The following is a 20483-nucleotide window of genomic DNA, read 5'->3' as shown; positions in this document are numbered from 1 at the left end:
ATAATTAATTTCAGAAATAAAAAAAATAAAAATTATTTTGTATTTTTTTTTTATAAATTAATAAAATTTTATATATTATAAATTTTTTTTAATTTAAAAAATATATATATATTTTATTTATAACTTTTTATTAAAGATAATTTAATATATATTACAATATATGTATTAATTGAATATATTATATTTTAAATATATGATAATATTTATATATGTTATCCATTAAATATATTTTTATAAAATTTAAACTATATTTTTAATTTTTGAATATTTTTAATCTTAAATTGATTAAATTTATATTTTTTATTAGATTTATTTATAATGTTTTAAATTTTAATCAGATAAATAAAATATTATTTTTAAATAAATGTAATTTTGAAAAAATAAAGAATAAAAAAATAAAAAGAAACAAAAACTTTAAGATATTTATATAAATGATTTAATTTTAAAAAATCTTTTAAAATACATTTTTAAAAAATAAAATAGAATGTAATATATAATTCAAATTATGTACTAAAATGTTAAAAAACATTATAATAATAATTTTATATTTAATTTGTATATTCTAAATCATAAAATATTAATAAAAAAAAAGCTTTATTAAAATGAGTATTTTTGTGAAAAAAATTAGTAAATTTTAAACATGAAATTATTTAAAGTTTGGAATTATAAAATGGGGAAGACAAAAAAAAAAGGATAAAGCATTGATTTATATAATAATATTTAAATTTCATTGATATTATTAAATTTATAAAAATTAAAATACTATAAATTATTCAAAAGATTAAGTATTAGAAATAAAAATAGTATTTAAAATTTTATAATTGAATATATTTATACTAAAAAAAGTAAATTAAACATCAAATCAAATTTTATTTTATAAAAATAATAATATTTAGTATAGTTTAAAAAAAATTAATATTTTTTTCAAATTAAAAATATAATTTTTCTTAGTAATTTATTTAATTTTCGATTTTCATGAAGTTTTTAATATTTTTATCTTAAAAAAAATATAAAATAGTTTAATAAATTTATATTAATTCTATTAAATATTAAGTAATTTATATATATTGATTAAACTTTATATTTTATATTCATTAGCTTAAATTTTATATTTTAATTTATTACTAAATTTAATCATTTCTTATCTATTTAAATTAAATTTTTTAAATTTATATTTAATTAAAATAATAATTTTAAGTTAATTTTATTTCTATTTTACATTTAATAATTTTCTTTATGTAATTCTAGAATCTTTTTTAATATATGTTTATATATTACAGATAATATCATGTAATTATTCTATATATTTTTCATTATAAGATAGTTCAAATATTTATTACAATTCTTAAAAAAAATTATTATATAACAAACTTAAAAAAATATATTGACAGAAATAAAGAAAATTAAATTAAACAAATAAACCTAAAATATAAAAACCAAAAAATAAAGATATTCGAAATTTGAATAAAAAAAACAATAATTAGAAAATAATATTGTATTTTGGAAATATAATAAATATATATAGAGATTATATTTTAATTTTAAAAATAAAATATAAATAATTATATAATAAGGTTTAAAATAAAAATTAATAGAATATTATATAAAATAATTTATAAAATTAATATAATAACATAAAAAATAATTAATCATTAATAATTTTCTTCATATAATTTGAAATTTAGTAATAAAAAAAATAATAAATTTTCAACAAATACTTTTGTTTTTTTTTACATTATTAATTATTTAATTATCAATTGAGATGTCTGAGAAACTTTAGATATAAGATAAATTTTTTGGTCCATCATACTTTTTTTCGGATATTATTTCGAGTTTTCACTCTTTTATTTTTAAGTTTATTAGTTTTTTTTCCATAGATAATTAAATGTAAATAATAATAAAATATATTTATTAGAAATATTAAATAATAAAAGAAGAATGTATTAAAATAGGTGAATTTAATAATATAAAATAATAAATCAAGTTACTATATAAAAAATATAAATAATATATATAAAAATAAAAATAAAACTTTTAAATTATAAATAAATATATTGTTTATCTTTTTAAATATTAATAATATTATTAATATAAAAATTTAATTAATTTAATTTTTAGTATTTTGATTTATACAATTAATTTTATTAATTAAAAAAAAGTAAAAGTAAAATAATAAAATATTTAGATTATATATAATAAATCAAGTAAAAAATATTCTTAAATAATTAAAAATAATTTTAATTAAATAAATTAATTTTATTAAAATTTAAAAATATATAAAAACTTATTTATAATATTCTGTAATAATAAATATTTAAAAAAAAAAATTTTTGATAGTAAAATTTAAACTAATTTTTTCATATTATATATATTTATATATATATAATATATTTTTATATATTTATATAAATACATATGTATATATTATTTAAATAATTAAATTTATAATTATTATTTTTTTGATTTTAATATTTTTATTTTTATTGATATTAATAGTTATAGTTTATAATTTATTTTATTTTTTATTTTTGTTTATTATTTTTATTTAATATTTATTTATTTTATTTTCTAGATTTTTTTATTTTAACTATTTATTCTATTTTAAATGATTAAATTTTAATTTTTAATAATTAACATAATTATATACTGATTTAATATTTTTTATAAAATTAAATTATTTAATTTATTTTCTTCTTACAAATTTTAATATAAAATTAATTATTCTTTATTATATTTATGAAAATAAATATAATTATTTAGTTTTAAATATTTTTTTATAATTTATTTTGAAAATTAATATTTATATATATTATTATAATTTTTTTTAATTTATATTTTAATAATATATCTTTTAATAAAAATACAAAACTAATTTAATTGTATAATGTTTTAAAGTAAATAACTAGAATAATAAAAATCAGATTAATAGGACTACATATAAATATGTATTTTGTATTATAATAATTTCAATAATTTTATATAAATAATTCATTATTTTATTAAATTTATTTAAAATAATTTAAAAGTTAAAAATTATAACATTATTAAATTGTGATAGTTCTTTTTTTATATATTCTTTAAAAAAAGTTATTTACAATTTATTAAAATTATTAATAAATTATTTAATTATAAAATCGAGCTTAGAAATTAATTAAATTAGTCAATAAATGTATGTATTTTTTATAAATTTATTTTTTCTATTAAAACGATTTTGATTTTATTGTTATTATGGTTTTATAAATAATAATTTACAATATTAATTATGATTTTTTCTTTTTCTTTTTCTATTAAAGCATTTATTCTATATTACTTATTTTGAACTATAATTAAGATTATTAGTAAATATCAAATATATATTTTATATTATAATAAATACAAATTATAAAAAAAAATTTAACTTAAAATTATAATTTATTATCTTTTTTAAATTACTTTAATAAAAATTAATTCTTAAAAATTTTAAATTGATATAAAAGAATATTACTTTTTAAAAAACATTTAAATAAAAATGAGATATTATTCAAATAAAGATATATAATTAGAAGAATAATGCAATCATATGTGTTTTATAAATCCTTTAATTAATTAACATTTTTAAACATAATATTTTGTTGTAAAAATATATTTTTATAGAAATAATTTTTTTTAATTCATAAAAAGAAATAATTATAAAATAAATAATTTCAATGCTCATATTGTTCAAATAACTGTCCAAAAGTTTGGATTTGTCTAAAGGTAATAAATAATATTATTAAAATTTGTTGGATTATAAATAAAATTTAAATTATATTTTTTAAATAAAAGAATGGATGTTAAATAAATGTATGCGAAGATAATTTAAATTAGCATATATTGACACATGTTAAAGGTAAAAAAATAATAATAATAAAAAAAATTATTAAGTTATTAATTATAATAAGAAACTTAAAATAATATAATTGAAGAAAAACATTGTTTATTTATAAATCCAATTACAACATAAATATATTGTTTTTTATGCGATAAAGAAATATATGATTTTGAAATGTAATAAATAATTAAATATTATATTTTTTAATTTAATTAATGTTTAAAATAATTAAATATAATTTTTAAGCAATTTTTTTTATTTTTTTGAATTAATTAATTGTTATTAAAAAGGTATTGTAAAGAATAAAATGATCCTCAGTTTAAAAACTGGCCTAATCCAAGAAACATAAGAGAAATATTCTTCCAAATAAGATTTGATTGGAATGATAATTTACGTAATTTAAATTAAAAAGAATTATGTTTAAAATAAAAAAAAAATTAAGTTAAATCAAACATGTCTTATCCTAAATCTCACTGGAAAAGTAGTAAAGGTAAATGTGGGTTAATAAATATTGGAAATACAAGCTTTATTAATTCGATTTTATAAATATTTAGCAACATACCTATATTTCGTAAAGTGTTTAAAAAAATATACAAAGTATATTCTAATTTAAATACTGACGCTGTACCTTCATCTTTAAATAAAAAAGTTACTTATTATTTTTCTAAACTTGTTGATTAAATTTGGTAAGGATAACATAGAGCTTTAAAACCTTTAGTAATTTTATTATATTCTTTATTTAATTTATTTTTATCTATATAAATTAGGAATTAGTTCAAGTTTTTTATTAAATTGAAAAAAGGTTTAAAGGATATGGTTTTAAAGATCCTTATGATTTTTTCAAATAATTTGTCAATATATTACATGACGATTTTAAATACATAAGTTCAAAAGCTTATGATATGAAAAGAAATACTCCTGTCTGTAAAAGCTTTTTGGAAGAATGGGATATTATGTAAAATTAATTATGTGATTTTTATTCAAAATTAATTAATAAAAAAAAAGAAATAATATAAAAAATTACACAGATTATTCTATTATTTCTTCGTCTTTTAAAGGAAAGCTATGCGCAAGAGTTAAATGCACTTAATGCAATTAGATTTATTGGTGTGAGGAGGATTTTATGGGAATTTCACTTGATATACCTTAAAAAGGAGTATGATTTATATATTTTCTGTTCTATTTTTTTTTTAATAATATAAAGAATCCTTAGTAATTAATAGAATGGGGGATAGAAGAAAATTCAAACAATTAAGAAAAATAAGTAAAAGAAACAAATATATTCAAAAGATTTTTTACTTTAAATAAGTAACAAATAAAATTAATTTTTTTATTTATATAATTAAATTTTATTTATATAGATAAAATAAAGAATAAACGAAAACAAATATAACATTACACGAATGTATAATAAAATTTTGCGAATTAGAATAAAGTTCTTATACAAAAAGGTATAAAACCCACAAATACATAAATATTTATTTTTATTTTTAAAAAATAAATAAACTATTAGTTTTTATTGTGAATAATGTAAAGATCAAGTTATAATTGAAAAAACATATACATTTTTAACTCTTCCGAACATATTATGTATTCACCTATAAAGATTTAAAGAAAAGGCATTTCAAAAAAATAAAACAGTAATAGAATTTCCTATAAACTAATTAGAATTTTCCCATTTCATAAAAGTATACATTTTTAGTTTTAAAATAATATTTATAAAAAATAAAGAGTATAGATTCATATGATTAAAAATTAACTTAATTCGAATTACTTGGACTTATCGAACATGAATAATCCTAAGGCGGAGATCATTATTCTACAATAGTAAGAAATAATAAAAACGGATTATTTTATAAATATATGGATGATAATGTGAAAGTAATTGACTAAAATCTTGTTCAAGAATGTGAACCTTATATTCTTTTTTACAAATTAAAACATGAATCCGAAAATGCTCTAATTAGAAATTTGCATAGTTAAATTAAATTGATTAAATCAGGAGAAATGAATTTAAATATTAATAAAAGCGCCTTTTTACCTTGTTATTGGTATGAAAAATTAGTTAATATGGCGAATCCGGGTATGATTATTACATAGCATTTGATTTGTTGCCATGGGAAATTAAAACCCGATTTTTTTGATTGTTTCCCTCCTAAATAGAATAAAAATTCAGTTATAATTGCAGATTCTTCAACTATGGACCCTAGTATTTTAGTTGATATGTCTATTAACAATGATAATCAATGTGATACTAATTATGCTATAGAATTTTTAAATAATCAAAGTGTTACAGTTCCAGTTGAAATTGCAAATTATTTAATTGAATAATATGGTGGAGGACCTCTATTAGAAGGAAATCAAGAAATTTGTATAAAATGTATAAAACTAGCTAGATCTATTAAAAAAAGAAGAAAATTAGAAAGAGAATTAATTGCAAAATATGATAAAAAATGTAAATATAAAAAAATCATATATATATATATATATATATATATATATATATATATATATTTATATATATATATATATATATAATTTTAGTTACTGAAGAAACATACATTATTAACGAAGTTTGGATGACTAAATGGAAAGAATATTTATATTCAAACAAAAAATTTTTGAAAAGAAATTTTATAAAAGGCTTACCTCCTCCAGGTCAAATTTAAAATAAAACATTATTAAATGCTTAGAATGAATTGAAATAAGGAATGAAAAAAAATGTTAATTTTATAATTGTTAATGATTATATATGGTAAATTTTTAGAAATTTATATGGCGGAGGTCCTGCTTTGGTTATAAATGATTATAATTCAAGGAAAAAAAATTATATTAAAGTAATTTTTTTTTTTTATTTATAAATTATTTAAAATAGCCTTAATTGACAAAATAAGATATTGAAATCATTTAAGAAATGTAATTTTTATTAGATGAAAAAAAAACTTTGAATATGATAAATAATATTTTATCAGATGATCTAAAACTTAATAATTAACAAAAATTATAAGAATAATAAAAACCGATGGTAAATAGAAGGTCTTAAAGTCTTTTAAGAACAAAAATAAGCTCTTCAAGTATCAAAAGATTACAAAGTGTTGATTTAGACAAATAATAAAGCAAATAAGAATAATATTATAATGGAAATAAAAATATTAAGATAAATTCAAGCTAATAAAAAAAATAACATAAATTAAAAGAAAAGTCATAAAATCAAATCGATTTGCAAATTGATAATGATAAGATAAATATAAAATAAGAATATAAAAAATAATGATTTAATAAATAAAATTAAAATGTCTAGTTCATAATATAAATAAAGACAATAATTTCGTTTATATAGTTTTTGATATGTATAATATGTAATTATAAATAATAATTTTATATATGTATATATATTATATAATTTATTTAATTTTTATTTTAAAATAAAATATTTCATATCAATTTATATTTTATTTTTATTATTAATGGCATCATTGTGAATTTTTTTCACTCAGTTCGGTATTTTATCATAAAAAAAGGAAAGTTTTTTATGAGAAGGAAATAAAATAAATTATAAATATTTTCTTCTTTTGTTTAATCGAAATAACAATCAATTTTTAAAAAAGTGTAAAAAAATAAAAAGGAATTATTGTTTTTCTTTTAATAACTATTTTAAATTTTAAGAATTTAAAATAGTTTACTCAAAGAAAATGAACCTTTTTAGATTTTATTATAAAAAATTTAATTGTGTAATTAGACAAAACTTATTTAAGAAAATATGAATAATTTTATTTTATTTTCCTTCATTTTACCTTTCCTTTTTTAATCAAATAAGATCAAGACAAAAAATAAAATTATTATAATTTTTTTTTTAATTATATTATATTTATATACAAAAAAGGCTAAATAATTTATTAGATAAAAAGTATTTATTTACTGAAAGACAAAAAAACAAACAAACAAAATTAAAAAAATAAAAAAATAAAAATAAAATAACAAAAAATAAATGCACATTTTATTAGAAACATCAGCAGGTTTTGCTCTCTTCTAAGTAAATAACGAAAAAAAGCTTAAAAAAGTAGACGATCTATATTCATATTTTGTAAATGAAGATTAAGCAAAAAAACTGTAAATAAAATAATAAAAAGAAAATATATTATATAACAAAAAACTCTAAATAATATATTTTTATAATAAACAAAAAAATAGTGTAAATCTTGTCGCTTTCTAAAAATTCAAAGACACAACAGATGCAATTAAATCTACATCCAAACTAATAAAAGGAAAAGTTCCTAAAAAATTAAAGAAGTTTTTACAAACAAATTTAATTTCTTAAGAAATCTAAGACAGATTGGCAAGTAAATAAAAAAAAGCTAAAATAGATATAATATATAAATTAAATAAATAGTAAGTGATAAAAAGTTAGGAAAATCAATAACAGAAAAGCTCGGAATCGAATGTACAAACTACAACATGGATTTATTCAAAGGTCTTCGTTTACAACTATGTAACATGGTAGCTGGTTTAACTGAAAAAGAACTCCAAACAATGAATTTAGGTTTATCCCATGGTCTTTCCAGATATAAATTGAAATTTTCTGCTGAAAAAGTAGACACAATGATCATCCAAGCTATTTCTCTATTAGATGATTTAGAAAAAGAAGTCAATAATTACATGATGAGATTAAGAGAATGGTACGGCTGGCATTTTCCTGAAATGGGAAAAATTGTAACTGATTCTCTTGTATATACTAAAGTCGTTTTAGCCGTAGGAATGAGAACTAAAGCTCATTCTTCGGATTTAAGTGGCATTCTTCCTGAAGATATCGAAAAAGAAGTTAAATAGGCTGCTGAAATTTCCATGGGTACTGAAATAAGTGAAGAAGATGAGAAGTTTATCCTCGAATTAGGTAGTTAAATTGTCGATTTATCTGAATATAAGGAAGAATTACAAAATTATCTCAAAAACAGAATGTAGACTATCGCTCCAAACTTATCAGCTATGCTTGGAGAATTAGTGGGTGCAAGATTGATTTCTCATGCAGGTTCATTAATAAATTTAGCTAAATATCCCGCGTCTACTGTCTAAATTTTGGGAGCTGAAAAAGCACTGTTTAAAGCTATCAAAACTAAGATGAATACTCCTAAATATGGACTCATTTATTAAGCTAGTATTGTCGGATAGGCTTAAAACAAACTTAAAGGAAAAATCTCGAGAACTTTGGCGGCTAAAACTGCTCTTTGTATTAGATGCGATGCCTTAGGAGAAGATGATGAGGCCTAAATTGGGGCTGAATCGAGATAGTATGTAGAAAAAAGACTACAGTTTTTGTAATAGAATGAATAAGGAGGATTTGTAGCTAAACCTTAAAAGAAAGGAGCTAGTGCAATTGAATCAAAAAGTACTGGAGGATATAATAATGCAGCTGATTATACAAATAAGTTTAGAAAAAGTAACGAAACTCTTGGATAAAAGTAATAAATTTTATTATCTTTTTATATATTTTTTTTTTAGTTAAGAAGAACCATAGAAAGTTAAAAAATTTAAAAAGGATTGAACTTTTTTTTTTTAAGAATAATAATTATTATAAATAAAATTTATTGGTTCTATATTTATATATTGATTTTATTTATTATTATTTTTTTTAGATATTAATTTTTTAGATTTTTTTAATTATTTCATAATTTATATAAATAAAATTAAATAAATATTTGATATTTTTTTAAAAAATTTAAGTCAATATAAATAAAATGATATTTTTTTTTATTAAAATAATGTATAAATAATAATAAATTTAACTTAAAATAAATAAAAAAAGCACAGACAATTTATTTATTTTTAAAAAAAGGAAAAACTATAATATTTGAATAAAATTTAAAACTAAATATATAAATTAAGTTTTTATTATCGAGTACATATTTATATAAATGCGTATATTTTTACTTTTTCAATTTTATTTTTAGCTTTGAAATTTTTTTTAAATGCTTTTTAAATGGCCAACAATTTTATAATTTGCACAAAAAGTTAAATAAGCAGCATCTAATTATTATTCTTCATCTAGAGTTAATTTTTTATAAAAATAAGTGTAAAAATGTTTTGGGTCAACCACCATTTTTGCAAAATTAACTGAGCATTCTTATCCCGCAAGTATTTCATATCTTCCACCTCTTGTAAAGTCCTCTATATATTTTTTTTATATAAGTGTAATTAATATCAATTATTTTAATTTAAAAATATAATATTACTTGATTTTGTAACATCGAAAACTGCACCTTTTACACTAATATATACTTCAGGATTTTGTATTCCGTCATATTTAGTTAGATCTCTATCAGTAAAAACACCTTAAGAATTTCTTTCTCTTCTTTATATAATTGCTTTATATTATTTTTAATTAGAAAAACTAAATTTTAATATTTTAAAATATATTTATTTTTAAAAAATGAATATATATAATAAATTTCTTTTTTAAAAAAATATGAATGTACCTTTATCTTGCGTTTCAGAATTTTCTGATATAACTTTCTTTTATTATTTAGGAAAGTAATAATCATATAATTACCAAATAATAATTGCTATAAATACAAAAAGAATATAATCTAATGAATCCATTTATTTTATACTATTTATATATACTTTTAATTAAAAAAAAAAATTAAAAAATAATATATAAATAATATAATATTATCTGAATATTTAAATTAAAGAAAAATATATTTTATTATATAATATTATTTTTTTCTTTTTATTATAAATTTTCATTTTTGAGTATTTATTATGTTTATTTTTAATTTAAATTTTATATTAAAAAAAAATATTAAATCAAATTTTAATTTTATTAAATATATTTATTTAAAAAAATTAATAAATATAATAATTCAATATTTATATATAATCGTATAAATCATTATTTTATTATAAGAAATTTATTTATATATAAGAATAATAATATTTTTTATTATTAAAAATATAAATTTTACAAATTAAATCTTTAATAATATAATTTTTATTAAACTACATTTATATTTAATTATTATAATTAAATAAAAAATAATATTTATTTGTTAAAAACTTTTATTTTGTAAACTTTGTTTTTATTAATAATTGTTTAAAAATACATAAATTTTTAGAATAGAAGTTAATATACTAAAAATAATTTATATTATATTTATATTTTTATAATATATAAAATTATCTAAAATATTTTATTTGATTTTTATTAAAATTATAATACTTAAAAATATTTCATAATTGCTTATTTTTATATTATTCAATATTTTTATTTATAAATAAAATAATTTTTAAAATTATAAAAATAATTATACTTAATAAATAAATTTTAATTAAATAATAAAATTAATTCATCATAATATATATTGCGATAATATTCAAATATTCTAAAATTTCTTAACATCGATAAATAAAAAAATTAAATTTAGTTTATAATATTTAAATATGACAAATAAATGAATTAAGTTATATTAAAACGCAACAACCATTTTTTAAATAATTTAATATTATATAATTTAGAACAAAAAAAATGATAATTCTCAAAATAAAATATAATCAAGAACTCTTAAGAAGATATTAAATGCTTATAATTATTAACAATTTAAATTTTAAATTAAAATTTAAAAGCAAATAGGATAATTTGATTGAAAAAAGTTAATAGCCAAATAATATAAAAAATAAAGTTAAATAAAAATAATAAAATATATATATATATATATATATATATATTTATATATTAATATATATTGATCATTTTTAATATTTTATTTGTTTTATTAATTATTATATTTCTTTATTTTTTCAATAAATTATAAATAATTATTTTTTAATATATATTATTTTTAATAATTTATCTAAAAATAAAATTTATTTTATAATAATTTTTATTTTTATTTTTATTTTTTTTCATTTTGGCAGTTTTATTCTATTTTTTTTTAGTAATTCTAAATATTTGTCACTTTCTGCTATTATTTATTACAACTTTTAATCTTTTTCTTTGTCTTATTTTTCTAATAGCTATATTTTTTCTTATAATTAACTGATTTAGTTTTCAATATATTGATTTTAGATTTTAAGGTTTTAAATTTATTATTCAGCATTTTAAATTTACATATTTTTTTCATTTTTAATTTCTTATATTGCATTTTAAGTTTAATTTATTTATTTATTGTGTTAATTATGTTAATAAATTAACTATTCGCTTTTTGAAACAAGTAAATTATTCAAATTTTGAATTTTTCCTTCATATGATATAACAATTTTATTAATTTCATTATCTCTTTCAATTTCCGCTTAGTTTTTAATTTAATTAATTTTAATTTCCATATTTCTAATATAATCTTCTAATTATAATGTTTATTATTCCAACTAAGCTTTATGTTTTTGAATAATTTCATTTTTTTCTTAATTATTTTAATATTCAATTTATTTATAATTCTAAATTATTTTTTCCAAAGATTAATTTTTTTATTTTTCTGAAAATAATTAAATTTAAACTGAATTCACTTAATCTATATTCTATTTCTTTATTTCGCTTATTTGTGTTTAATAATATTGCTCTTATTATAGAAGTGCCTACTTTTGTTCCATTAATTCTTCCTATAAAGCATTTTTTTCTTCTCTTGCTTATTATTAAATATTTATTATATGTTATTTATATTCATTTATATTTTCCAGTTGTATTATAGCATTTTCGTTAAAAGTAGGAATATTATTATTATTATGTTCAGTATATTAATATTATTATGGTGAATTTTTTTAATAAGAATCTATTAATGTTTTTTCTGTTGAAGCTAGTTTATACTAAAGTTAATTTCTAAGTCTTATTTAGGTAATTCTTTATTGGACTTCATTATCATGTTTTTCTTAGATTATTTTTACACAATCAGAATCTTAATTATATTATTTTTTAGATCTGTCAATTGTTTAATATTTTGCTAGATATGATGCATTTTGGAAGCTTGGGGGGTAGTTTTAATAAACTTCGTCTGAAAAAGTGTATTTATTAGAATTTATTTAGCTATGTTTTTCTAAATTTGTATATTTTTTAATGTCTTGTTGCATGATTTTATTTTTAAGTTATATTTTTTAATTTAATAATTCTAAATTAAAAAATATTAACAAAAATAAAAATATAATTTATATTTTAATATAATTTTTTTAATTTTTAATTATCATGAATATTTTTCTTATATTTCTTAAAATAAAGGATGATTTAATGCTTCGCACGCAGAAATTCTTTTTTCAGGACAAAATTATAAACATCTTTACAATAAATCAAGTAATAAATCTGATTTTTCTAAATGTGAAAACTGTTTTTCATATATTTAAAATTCTTCAAAAATTTTAGAATCAAAAGGAACTTTTTAACTAAAATAATCATATTCTTCTTAATTGAGAAAACCTAATAATCTAAAAATTTAAATTAATTAATCTCCTTCATTTTTTCCTTTAAATAAAAGTTTATTTGTTACTAATTCACCTAAAATACATCCAAAAGCTATTTTTTTTAAAAAAAAAATATATTATTATATATTACATATTGTTAATTACACCAAATATCTATTTTTGTGCTATATTTAGTTATACATAGCATTAATTCAGAGGCTCTATAATACAGAGAAACTATATATGGAATGTTTTACCCTTTTTCATCTATATATTTTGATTCTCCAAAGTCACATATTTTACTTTTTGTTCTTCATTTATTTATATATTATCTCTTTTTTTTAAAAAAAAAGTTAAAAATATTTTACGGTTTCAAATCTCTATGTACTATACTTTTTTTATGGATAAACTCAAGATCTTTAATATTTAATATATAATTTCTTTTATTGTTTGTTCAGGAATTTTTATTTAACTTTTATTACACTTTTATATGAATTATTCTAAGTTGTTTTCCATATATTCGAAAAATATATTTATAAATAATATATTATCATCTGTTTTTGAAAAATAAACATCCTTTGTTGTATTAATTTGCTTTTTATATTCAATTTTTATTTACTATCATTTTAGCAATATAATCACAAGTTTTAACTGTTTAAAGTATTTCAAATTCTCTGCTTAGTTTATTTCCTATCTTTTATACTTTATTTAGTGCTACTTTTTATTAGTTTGTATAATCGTATGCCTCAAATACATATCCTTTAATTTAATTTTATGTTTCATATAAGATTTTTTTGTTTAAAATGAATTACCAAAAGAACCTAATCCAATTACTCTTATCAATTCATAATTTGGTAATTATATAATTTTTTTATATAATTTTGTCAAATTTTATTTTTATTATTAAAAGAATTACAGCTTTATAAAAAACTATAATAAAATATATATTTAGTAAAAAAAAAAAAAATTAGTAAATTAAAATAAAATAAATGATTATAAATACTTAAAAAATAACATAATATATATATATATATATATTTTAGATATAATTATTGGAAATTAATAATATATTTTTTTAAATTTCTTAATTTTAATTATTTAATTTTATAAATGTTTTTTCACATTTTAAATAATTATAATTTTTAATATCTTTTATTTAATTAATTAATTTAAATAATAATGAATGCCAATTTATACAATTTTTTTATATTTTAAAATAATTGAGATATTTTATAAAGAATATTTAATAAAAGAAAGCAATTTTATGATTTAATGAAGATATAAAGCCATAAAACTTTGTATTTTATAAATATCTACTATTAATAAATATTAATGATTATTAGAATAAGTTTTAAACATATTTAAAAATTAAAAATTATAAAATTCTAATATTTTTGTTTTATTAAGATATATATTGAGTATAAGCAGTCAGTATACCAGAATAAAATATTCAAAAAAACACTTAGATTTTCAACAAAATCGAATTTATAATTGAATATTTTCTATTCCATAATATTAAATAAAAAATAATTAGTCAATGTATTTTTTTCAAAATAAATAAATTTTAGATATAATAATTTTTTATATCATATTACCTATTTATTTTATTATTCTTAGTCTACTTTTAAAAATTTTACGAATTTATATATTAGTTTTTGCAAAAGAATTAAAAATATATAATCAAATAATTTTATTTAAAATAAAAATAATTTATTATAAATAAAAAAGAAAATTATTATTTAAGTAAAATTATTAATTACAAATAAATAGTTAAAATAAAGCATTATTGTATAAAGGAAATATATTATATGATATCTAAAAAATAATTATTTTAGATTTTTCATATAACAAGAAAATATTAAAATCAAAAATAATATAATTGTGAAAATTTATAAGCAAGTTATTAAACTAGTTAAAAACTATATAAAATATATATTTTAATAAATTAATGATTTGTTTTTTATGAAAAAATTATTAATTCTTTTTTTAATTTTTTTTTTTTTTACATTATAAGCATAGGAATAATTTTTATTGAGCAGAATAAATTTTTACTTTTCAAAAAAAAATATATTAAAAACAAATTTAAAAGATACAAATAATATTTATTTTTAAAAGAGTATTATAAAAATAAAGTATCATATAACAAATAATAATTAAAAAAAACAAAAAGAAAAAAAAAATGTCTAAAGAATATACAATAAGATTTGTACTGCTAGTATAAAAAAATAAATATTTAAGGTATGACATACTTCCGTTTTATTTTTTATACGCCATAGTTTTATATTGGTGGTATGATTCACCTGAAGATGACGATGTATATCCACGTCTAGCATTTATAGGCACAACATTCTTGCATTGTATTACATATTTACTTGGTCATTGGTCATAAAGAATGAAAGGATTTCTATAATTTAATTCCTTTGGAAGTGATAAATCTGATAATGCTATAAGTAAAGCAACATATGTACTTATATAAATGGAATAGAAGAATGTTCGTTAAATAAATGAAATCGTCTAATTAAAATATGATATCGAAAAGCAAATATTCTTTATTAATTTTACAGAAAATAAATACATTTTTGATGAAAATAAGCGAGAGTTTTACAGACTAAAACCTCATATAAAAAACAGGCACATCGATGAATTCGTCAAAGGAGAACATAGGCAAGACACAACATATTTCGATAGAAATTCACTCGAAATTCCCATTAAAAAATTCAGAGATATTTTCAAAGACTAAATAATGGAGTAAAAAATAAAAATTTATTTAATAATTTTTTTTAAAAAAGACCATTTTCATTTTTCTAGATGTTTAGCGTTTCTTTATGGCTAATGGACGAAAGTCGTTTTTATGCTTTGTTGACTTTATTTATGCTTGTCCTTAGTGCATTTACTGTAGTAATATAAAGAATGAGGACCATGTTAATGCTAAGATAAATGAAGCTACATCCTTAATACATAAACGCTTATAGAAATAAGCGTTGGATAAAAATTAATTCTGAGGATTTATCCCCAGGTGATATAGTATAAATATAAACAAATGAACAAATAAAGCCTGTTTAAAATGATAATCAAGTATCTGATGAGTAATATTTGCGTGAATAGGTACCTTTTTCTCATTTGTTTCCTCAAAAATTATTCAAGTCAAATGAGAGTTCGAATTCTTTTTCTTATAAAACACTTCCCTGTGATTTGCTTTTACTTTCAGGAAATTGTGTGGTAAATGAGTCTGTTTTAACAGGAGAATCGATTCCTTAAATAAAAGATTCAATTGAAAATTACCCACATCAAGAGATTTTAGACTTAAAACTGAAGCATAAGACTTCTTTACTTTTCTGTGGAACGGAAGTCATTTAATGCTTTCCAACAGAAACTTACCCTGAACATATAAGAGTGAAACCTGAAAAACCTTCATGCTTAGCTTATGTACTTAGGACAGGATTCGACACATCTAAAGGGAAGTTAATTAGGACTGTTTTACATAACAACGAAAATATTTAAATTAAATAAAAAGATGCATTCGCTCTTATAGGAATTTTACTAATTTTTTCTATTATTTCTTCAGCTTATGTCCTTTTCCATGGATTAGAAGATGGAGATAGAAATAAAAACAAGCTTTTTATCAGATGTATATTGATTATTACTACTGTTGTTCCTCCTGAATTGCCTATGATTTTGACAATTGCAGTAAACACGTCTTTACTATATTTACAAAGGAAGAAGATTTTTTGCACTGAGCCTTATAGAATTCCTTATGGTGGTAAAATCACAATGTGTGCATTTGACAAAACAGGCACCCTTACAAGTGACTAATTGAAATTTGTGGGAATCTTGGACTAATTAGATAATATTAAAATCCTTAAATAATAATACTCAGAAAGCAATATTAACGCTTAATGTGTACTTGCTGGCTGTCATTCTCTTTTACAGACTGATAAATAATTACAAGGAGATCCTATAGAAATTTTATTTTTTGATAAGGGAGATTGGAAATATGATTCAGGATCAAAAACATCAAAAAAAAAAGGAGGAACTTAATGCAGAATTTTACAAATGTTCCCTTTTAGAAGTGATTTGAAAAGAATGTCCACATTAGTGCATTGGGAACCTGATAATGGGCAAAAAGAATATCGTGTATTATGTAAGGGAGCTCCTGAAATAATCGAAGGATTATTAAAAAAAATTCCTCCTAATTATAAGAGTGCTTATGAGTTTTATTCTAAATAGGGTTATAGGGTTTTAGCTTTGGCTTATAATCCTTTGGAGGGAAATATAAACTTTTAAGAAATTTAAAGGGAGGAAATTGAAAAAGAGTTGATATTTGTAGGCTTTTTTATTTGCGATTCTCCTTTAAAATATGATACTTAATAATATATTAAGGTTTTATAGAATGCATAGTATTAGATTTTAATGATTACTGGAGATAATTTACTAACTGCAGTTTCGGTTGCTAGCAAACTTAATTTGGGAAAATCTTAATAATATTTATACTTAGATACATAGGATGGAGTCACTTTTTATTGGAGAGATGAAGATAATAAAGAAGTTTCAAATAGTATTAAAAAGATAGATATTTAAAAATTAAGTTAATAGTATTTATTATGCTTGACAGGAAATATTATTGAAAAAATTATCAAAAAAATACCTATTGATAATCAAAAAGTGCTATATAAATATGTGTAAATTTACGCTAGAACATCTCCTGCGTAGAAAGAACATATTATTTTTACTTTAAGATAATTCGGCGAGCATCTATTGATGTGTGGAGATGGTACTAATGATGTAGGAGCTCTTAAAAAAGCAGATATAGGAATTGCTTTAGTTGGTTTAAAAGATGAATAAACTTAAGAATAAAAAAGATTAGAAAAAGAAAAAAAAAGAAAAGAACAAGAAGAATTAAAAAAAGGTAAAACACACTTTTAAATATATATTTTAATTTTTATTAAAATAAAATAATAATAATATTAAAGATTTCAGAAAATACATGTAACATATGTAATAATAGAAATTAAAAGAACAATAAGAAACAAATTTATTAAGTGGAGCAGATTAAATTGAGTACAAAGCAGGAGATGCTTGTATTGCAGCCCCATTCACAAACAAGCATTCAAACTCAATCCGATGTGTAATAATGTTGTTAAGATAAGGTATCTGTACATTAGTTACAACAATTTAAACATATAAAATACTCGCATTAAGTTCCATAATATAAGCTTATTCATTATCCGTTTTACATATGGAAGCATTAAAATTATCAGAAACTTAATAAACAATATTAGGAATTACAGCAGCTATCGCTTATTATTAATTTTCGAACTCTAGGCCTTTAAAAAAGCTTTCTCCTGTAAAACCTGTAAGTACAATTTTTGAATGGTATTTTATTGTTTCTGTTATTGGATAATGTTCTTTACATTTATACGGAATGCAAAAAAGTTTTGATATTGGAATTTAGTATTCTACCCCTGATGAATTAAAAATCACTCATGATTAAGAATTCAAACCTACATTTTTAGGTACTTGTGTTTTCTTGTATTAGTTATTATCTTAAACTTGTATTTTCTTGTTTAATAATGGAGGGGAACCCCATATGGAAGGATTTTCAAAACATCCGAAGTTCTTTAAAATGCTAATTGTTTGCCTTATTGGATGTTTCGTGTTTTCACTCAATATAATGCCTGATATTTCTACTTATTTCGAACTTAAATTCACTGATGTTAACTCTTAAGCTAATGAAGAATTATTTAAATTGTTTTCGATTATTTCTATTTGTAATTATTGTTTAGAAATGAGTCTTAGGTATATGAAGTTAGGAAAGTTATATGGTTATATTTGAACTATTATTTATGTTTATTTTTTTTAGAATTTTAAAAAGTTTTTTCTAAATCTAATTTTAATTTTTTTAATTTTTTTACTAAATTAATTATTATTCAAAAAAAAAAATATCTTTTGAAATAAATTTATTATAATTAAAATATATTGAATAATTATATAAATACAAAAATATTTTTATGATAATGTTTTATTCAGTTATCAATCATATTTAAGAATTCTTTTGACGTAAAATAGCTAATTTTTATTGTCCCATTGAGTTTTAAATTAAGAATGATCTTTACAAATGCTATAATTGATGTGTTATATAGGCTTCAATGAATTATGTTAATTTTTAAATGAAAAATTCATATTTTAAAAATATTATCTATCAAAAAGCATTTATAACAATTATTAGGAATTCGTAACAGTATAATTTTATTTCCTTTAAGCAAAACGCTTGGCTTCTTGATTATTTATTAAATATTAGCTTTAAAGTGTTTCATTTTATTGACTTGTATGAGTATTAAAGTTATTATAATTAATCATTTTTTAAGATTAAAATTACGATTTCATATTTTTATCATTTTTTCTAAAATATTTATTGTCTAAAATTTATTTATTTTATGAAAAAAAAAATTAATTATCTATTTAAGATTATTTTTTATTTAAATTTAATTATTTTAATTTATATTTTGATAAAGAATTATATTATCCTTGTTTAAAATACTATTATTATTATAATACTGTATTTCTTTAATAATTATAACTTGGATTACTTATATTTTAAGTTTTCTATTTAGTTGAAAAAATGAAAATAAATATATTATATAAATTACTATTTTTTAAATAAAGGAATCATTTTAATTTTATTTTTTTAATCTGTTTTTTTGTTATTATTCTTTCAAAAATTTAATAAAATGTTTTTTTTTTATATCATTATCGCTTGATATAAAGCCTTTGAAGTTAATTCTTTTAAACTTTTCAATTAAATTTATTTTTTAACCTTACTAATTAACCTATTTTTATGTTTATTCTGTATAGTTTTCTAAATAATTCATTTCTATAAGTTTAAATACTTTCGCATAAGACCTCATAGCATTATCAAATTTCAAATCTTTGTCTTAAGTTAAATTTTATTATACAATATTTTTATTTGTCATAACATCTTTATTTTTTGTAGTATTTATACATTTGGTCTATTTATTTTAAATTTATTTATTTAATCGTATTTAAGATCTTTTGTTCTTGATAGAATTTGCAAAAGAGTTAAATTAATTACTACATTCATTTTGTTTAAGACAATGGGAAGATTTTATATTTGTTTCTGATTTTTTTCGATTTTCAATAAGATTTGACTTATTTCGACTTGATTAGATATTTTTGCAAGTAAAAAGACCTATTTCTTACAATCTGTCTTTCATTTTCTTGATTTCTTAAGAAC

The 20483-nt window shown here is 17.5% G+C and overlaps 5 protein-coding genes across 5 annotated transcripts, besides 24 other annotated features; 3 read left to right on the top strand and 2 right to left on the bottom strand. All coding sequences in view use genetic code 6, as the record gives it.

Annotated features, from left to right (window-relative positions):
* Positions 1-47: 47 nt before the first annotated feature.
* Positions 48-87: a microsatellite.
* A 984-nt stretch (positions 88-1071) lies between these two features.
* Positions 1072-1132: a microsatellite.
* A 195-nt stretch (positions 1133-1327) lies between these two features.
* Positions 1328-1386: a microsatellite.
* Positions 1387-1584: 198 nt separating this feature from the next.
* Positions 1585-1647: a microsatellite.
* Positions 1648-1988: 341 nt separating this feature from the next.
* Positions 1989-2029: a microsatellite.
* A 178-nt stretch (positions 2030-2207) lies between these two features.
* Positions 2208-2263: a microsatellite.
* Positions 2264-2353: 90 nt separating this feature from the next.
* Positions 2354-2408: a microsatellite.
* Positions 2360-2406: a microsatellite.
* Positions 2360-2425: a microsatellite.
* Positions 2363-2408: a microsatellite.
* A 26-nt stretch (positions 2426-2451) lies between the features above and the next one.
* Positions 2452-2530: a microsatellite.
* Positions 2514-2554: a microsatellite.
* Positions 2521-2604: a microsatellite.
* A 349-nt stretch (positions 2605-2953) lies between these two features.
* Positions 2954-3005: a microsatellite.
* Positions 3006-4303: 1298 nt separating this feature from the next.
* IMG5_160590 (ubiquitin carboxyl-terminal hydrolase family protein, putative) lies at positions 4304-6949 on the top strand (the record flags this gene model as incomplete). Its single annotated transcript, XM_004030410.1, has 8 exons — positions 4304-4567; positions 4618-4805; positions 4856-5006; positions 5287-5551; positions 5589-6305; positions 6395-6687; positions 6726-6766; positions 6859-6949. The coding sequence occupies 8 exons, from the start codon at positions 4304-4306 to the stop codon at positions 6947-6949; spliced, it is 2010 nt and encodes a 669-aa protein (XP_004030458.1).
* Positions 6323-6387: a microsatellite.
* Positions 6950-7777: 828 nt separating the features above from the next.
* Positions 7778-7839: a microsatellite.
* IMG5_160580 (hypothetical protein) lies at positions 7839-9389 on the top strand (the record flags this gene model as incomplete). The annotated part of the gene is made up of 4 exons (XM_004030409.1): positions 7839-7960; positions 8042-8190; positions 8241-9306; positions 9347-9389. The coding sequence occupies 4 exons, from the start codon at positions 7839-7841 to the stop codon at positions 9387-9389; spliced, it is 1380 nt and encodes a 459-aa protein (XP_004030457.1).
* A 54-nt stretch (positions 9390-9443) lies between these two features.
* Positions 9444-9493: a microsatellite.
* Positions 9494-9717: 224 nt separating this feature from the next.
* On the bottom strand, positions 9718-10444 carry IMG5_160570 (hypothetical protein; the record flags this gene model as incomplete). Its single annotated transcript, XM_004030408.1, has 3 exons — positions 9718-10012; positions 10078-10235; positions 10321-10444. Coding segments are annotated over 3 exons (577 nt in total), but the record flags the coding sequence as incomplete, so codon positions are not given.
* A 310-nt stretch (positions 10445-10754) lies between these two features.
* Positions 10755-10810: a microsatellite.
* A 734-nt stretch (positions 10811-11544) lies between these two features.
* Positions 11545-11590: a microsatellite.
* A 1427-nt stretch (positions 11591-13017) lies between these two features.
* Positions 13018-13439, bottom strand: IMG5_160560 (protein kinase domain protein; the record flags this gene model as incomplete). Its single annotated transcript, XM_004030407.1, has 2 exons — positions 13018-13343; positions 13397-13439. 2 exons carry the CDS (start codon positions 13437-13439, stop codon positions 13018-13020), a joined length of 369 nt encoding a protein of 122 aa, XP_004030455.1.
* Positions 13440-14089: 650 nt separating this feature from the next.
* Positions 14090-14114: a microsatellite.
* Positions 14115-14179: 65 nt separating this feature from the next.
* Positions 14180-14218: a microsatellite.
* Positions 14219-14913: 695 nt separating this feature from the next.
* Positions 14914-14957: a microsatellite.
* Positions 14958-15410: 453 nt separating this feature from the next.
* Positions 15411-19131, top strand: IMG5_160550 (hypothetical protein; the record flags this gene model as incomplete). The annotated part of the gene is made up of 3 exons (XM_004030406.1): positions 15411-15979; positions 16021-18137; positions 18202-19131. 3 exons carry the CDS (start codon positions 15411-15413, stop codon positions 19062-19064), a joined length of 3549 nt encoding a protein of 1182 aa, XP_004030454.1. The 3' UTR covers positions 19065-19131.
* Positions 18078-18124: a microsatellite.
* A 564-nt stretch (positions 19132-19695) lies between the features above and the next one.
* Positions 19696-19735: a microsatellite.
* Between the last annotated feature and the right edge of the window lie 748 nt (positions 19736-20483).

This window comes from Ichthyophthirius multifiliis, assembly GCF_000220395.1.
Source record: "Ichthyophthirius multifiliis unplaced genomic scaffold scaff_1120509251211, whole genome shotgun sequence".
Taxonomy (NCBI): domain Eukaryota; phylum Ciliophora; class Oligohymenophorea; order Hymenostomatida; genus Ichthyophthirius; species Ichthyophthirius multifiliis.
Note: the sequence above shows the minus strand (reverse complement) of the source record. Positions and strands in the feature narration are given on the sequence as shown.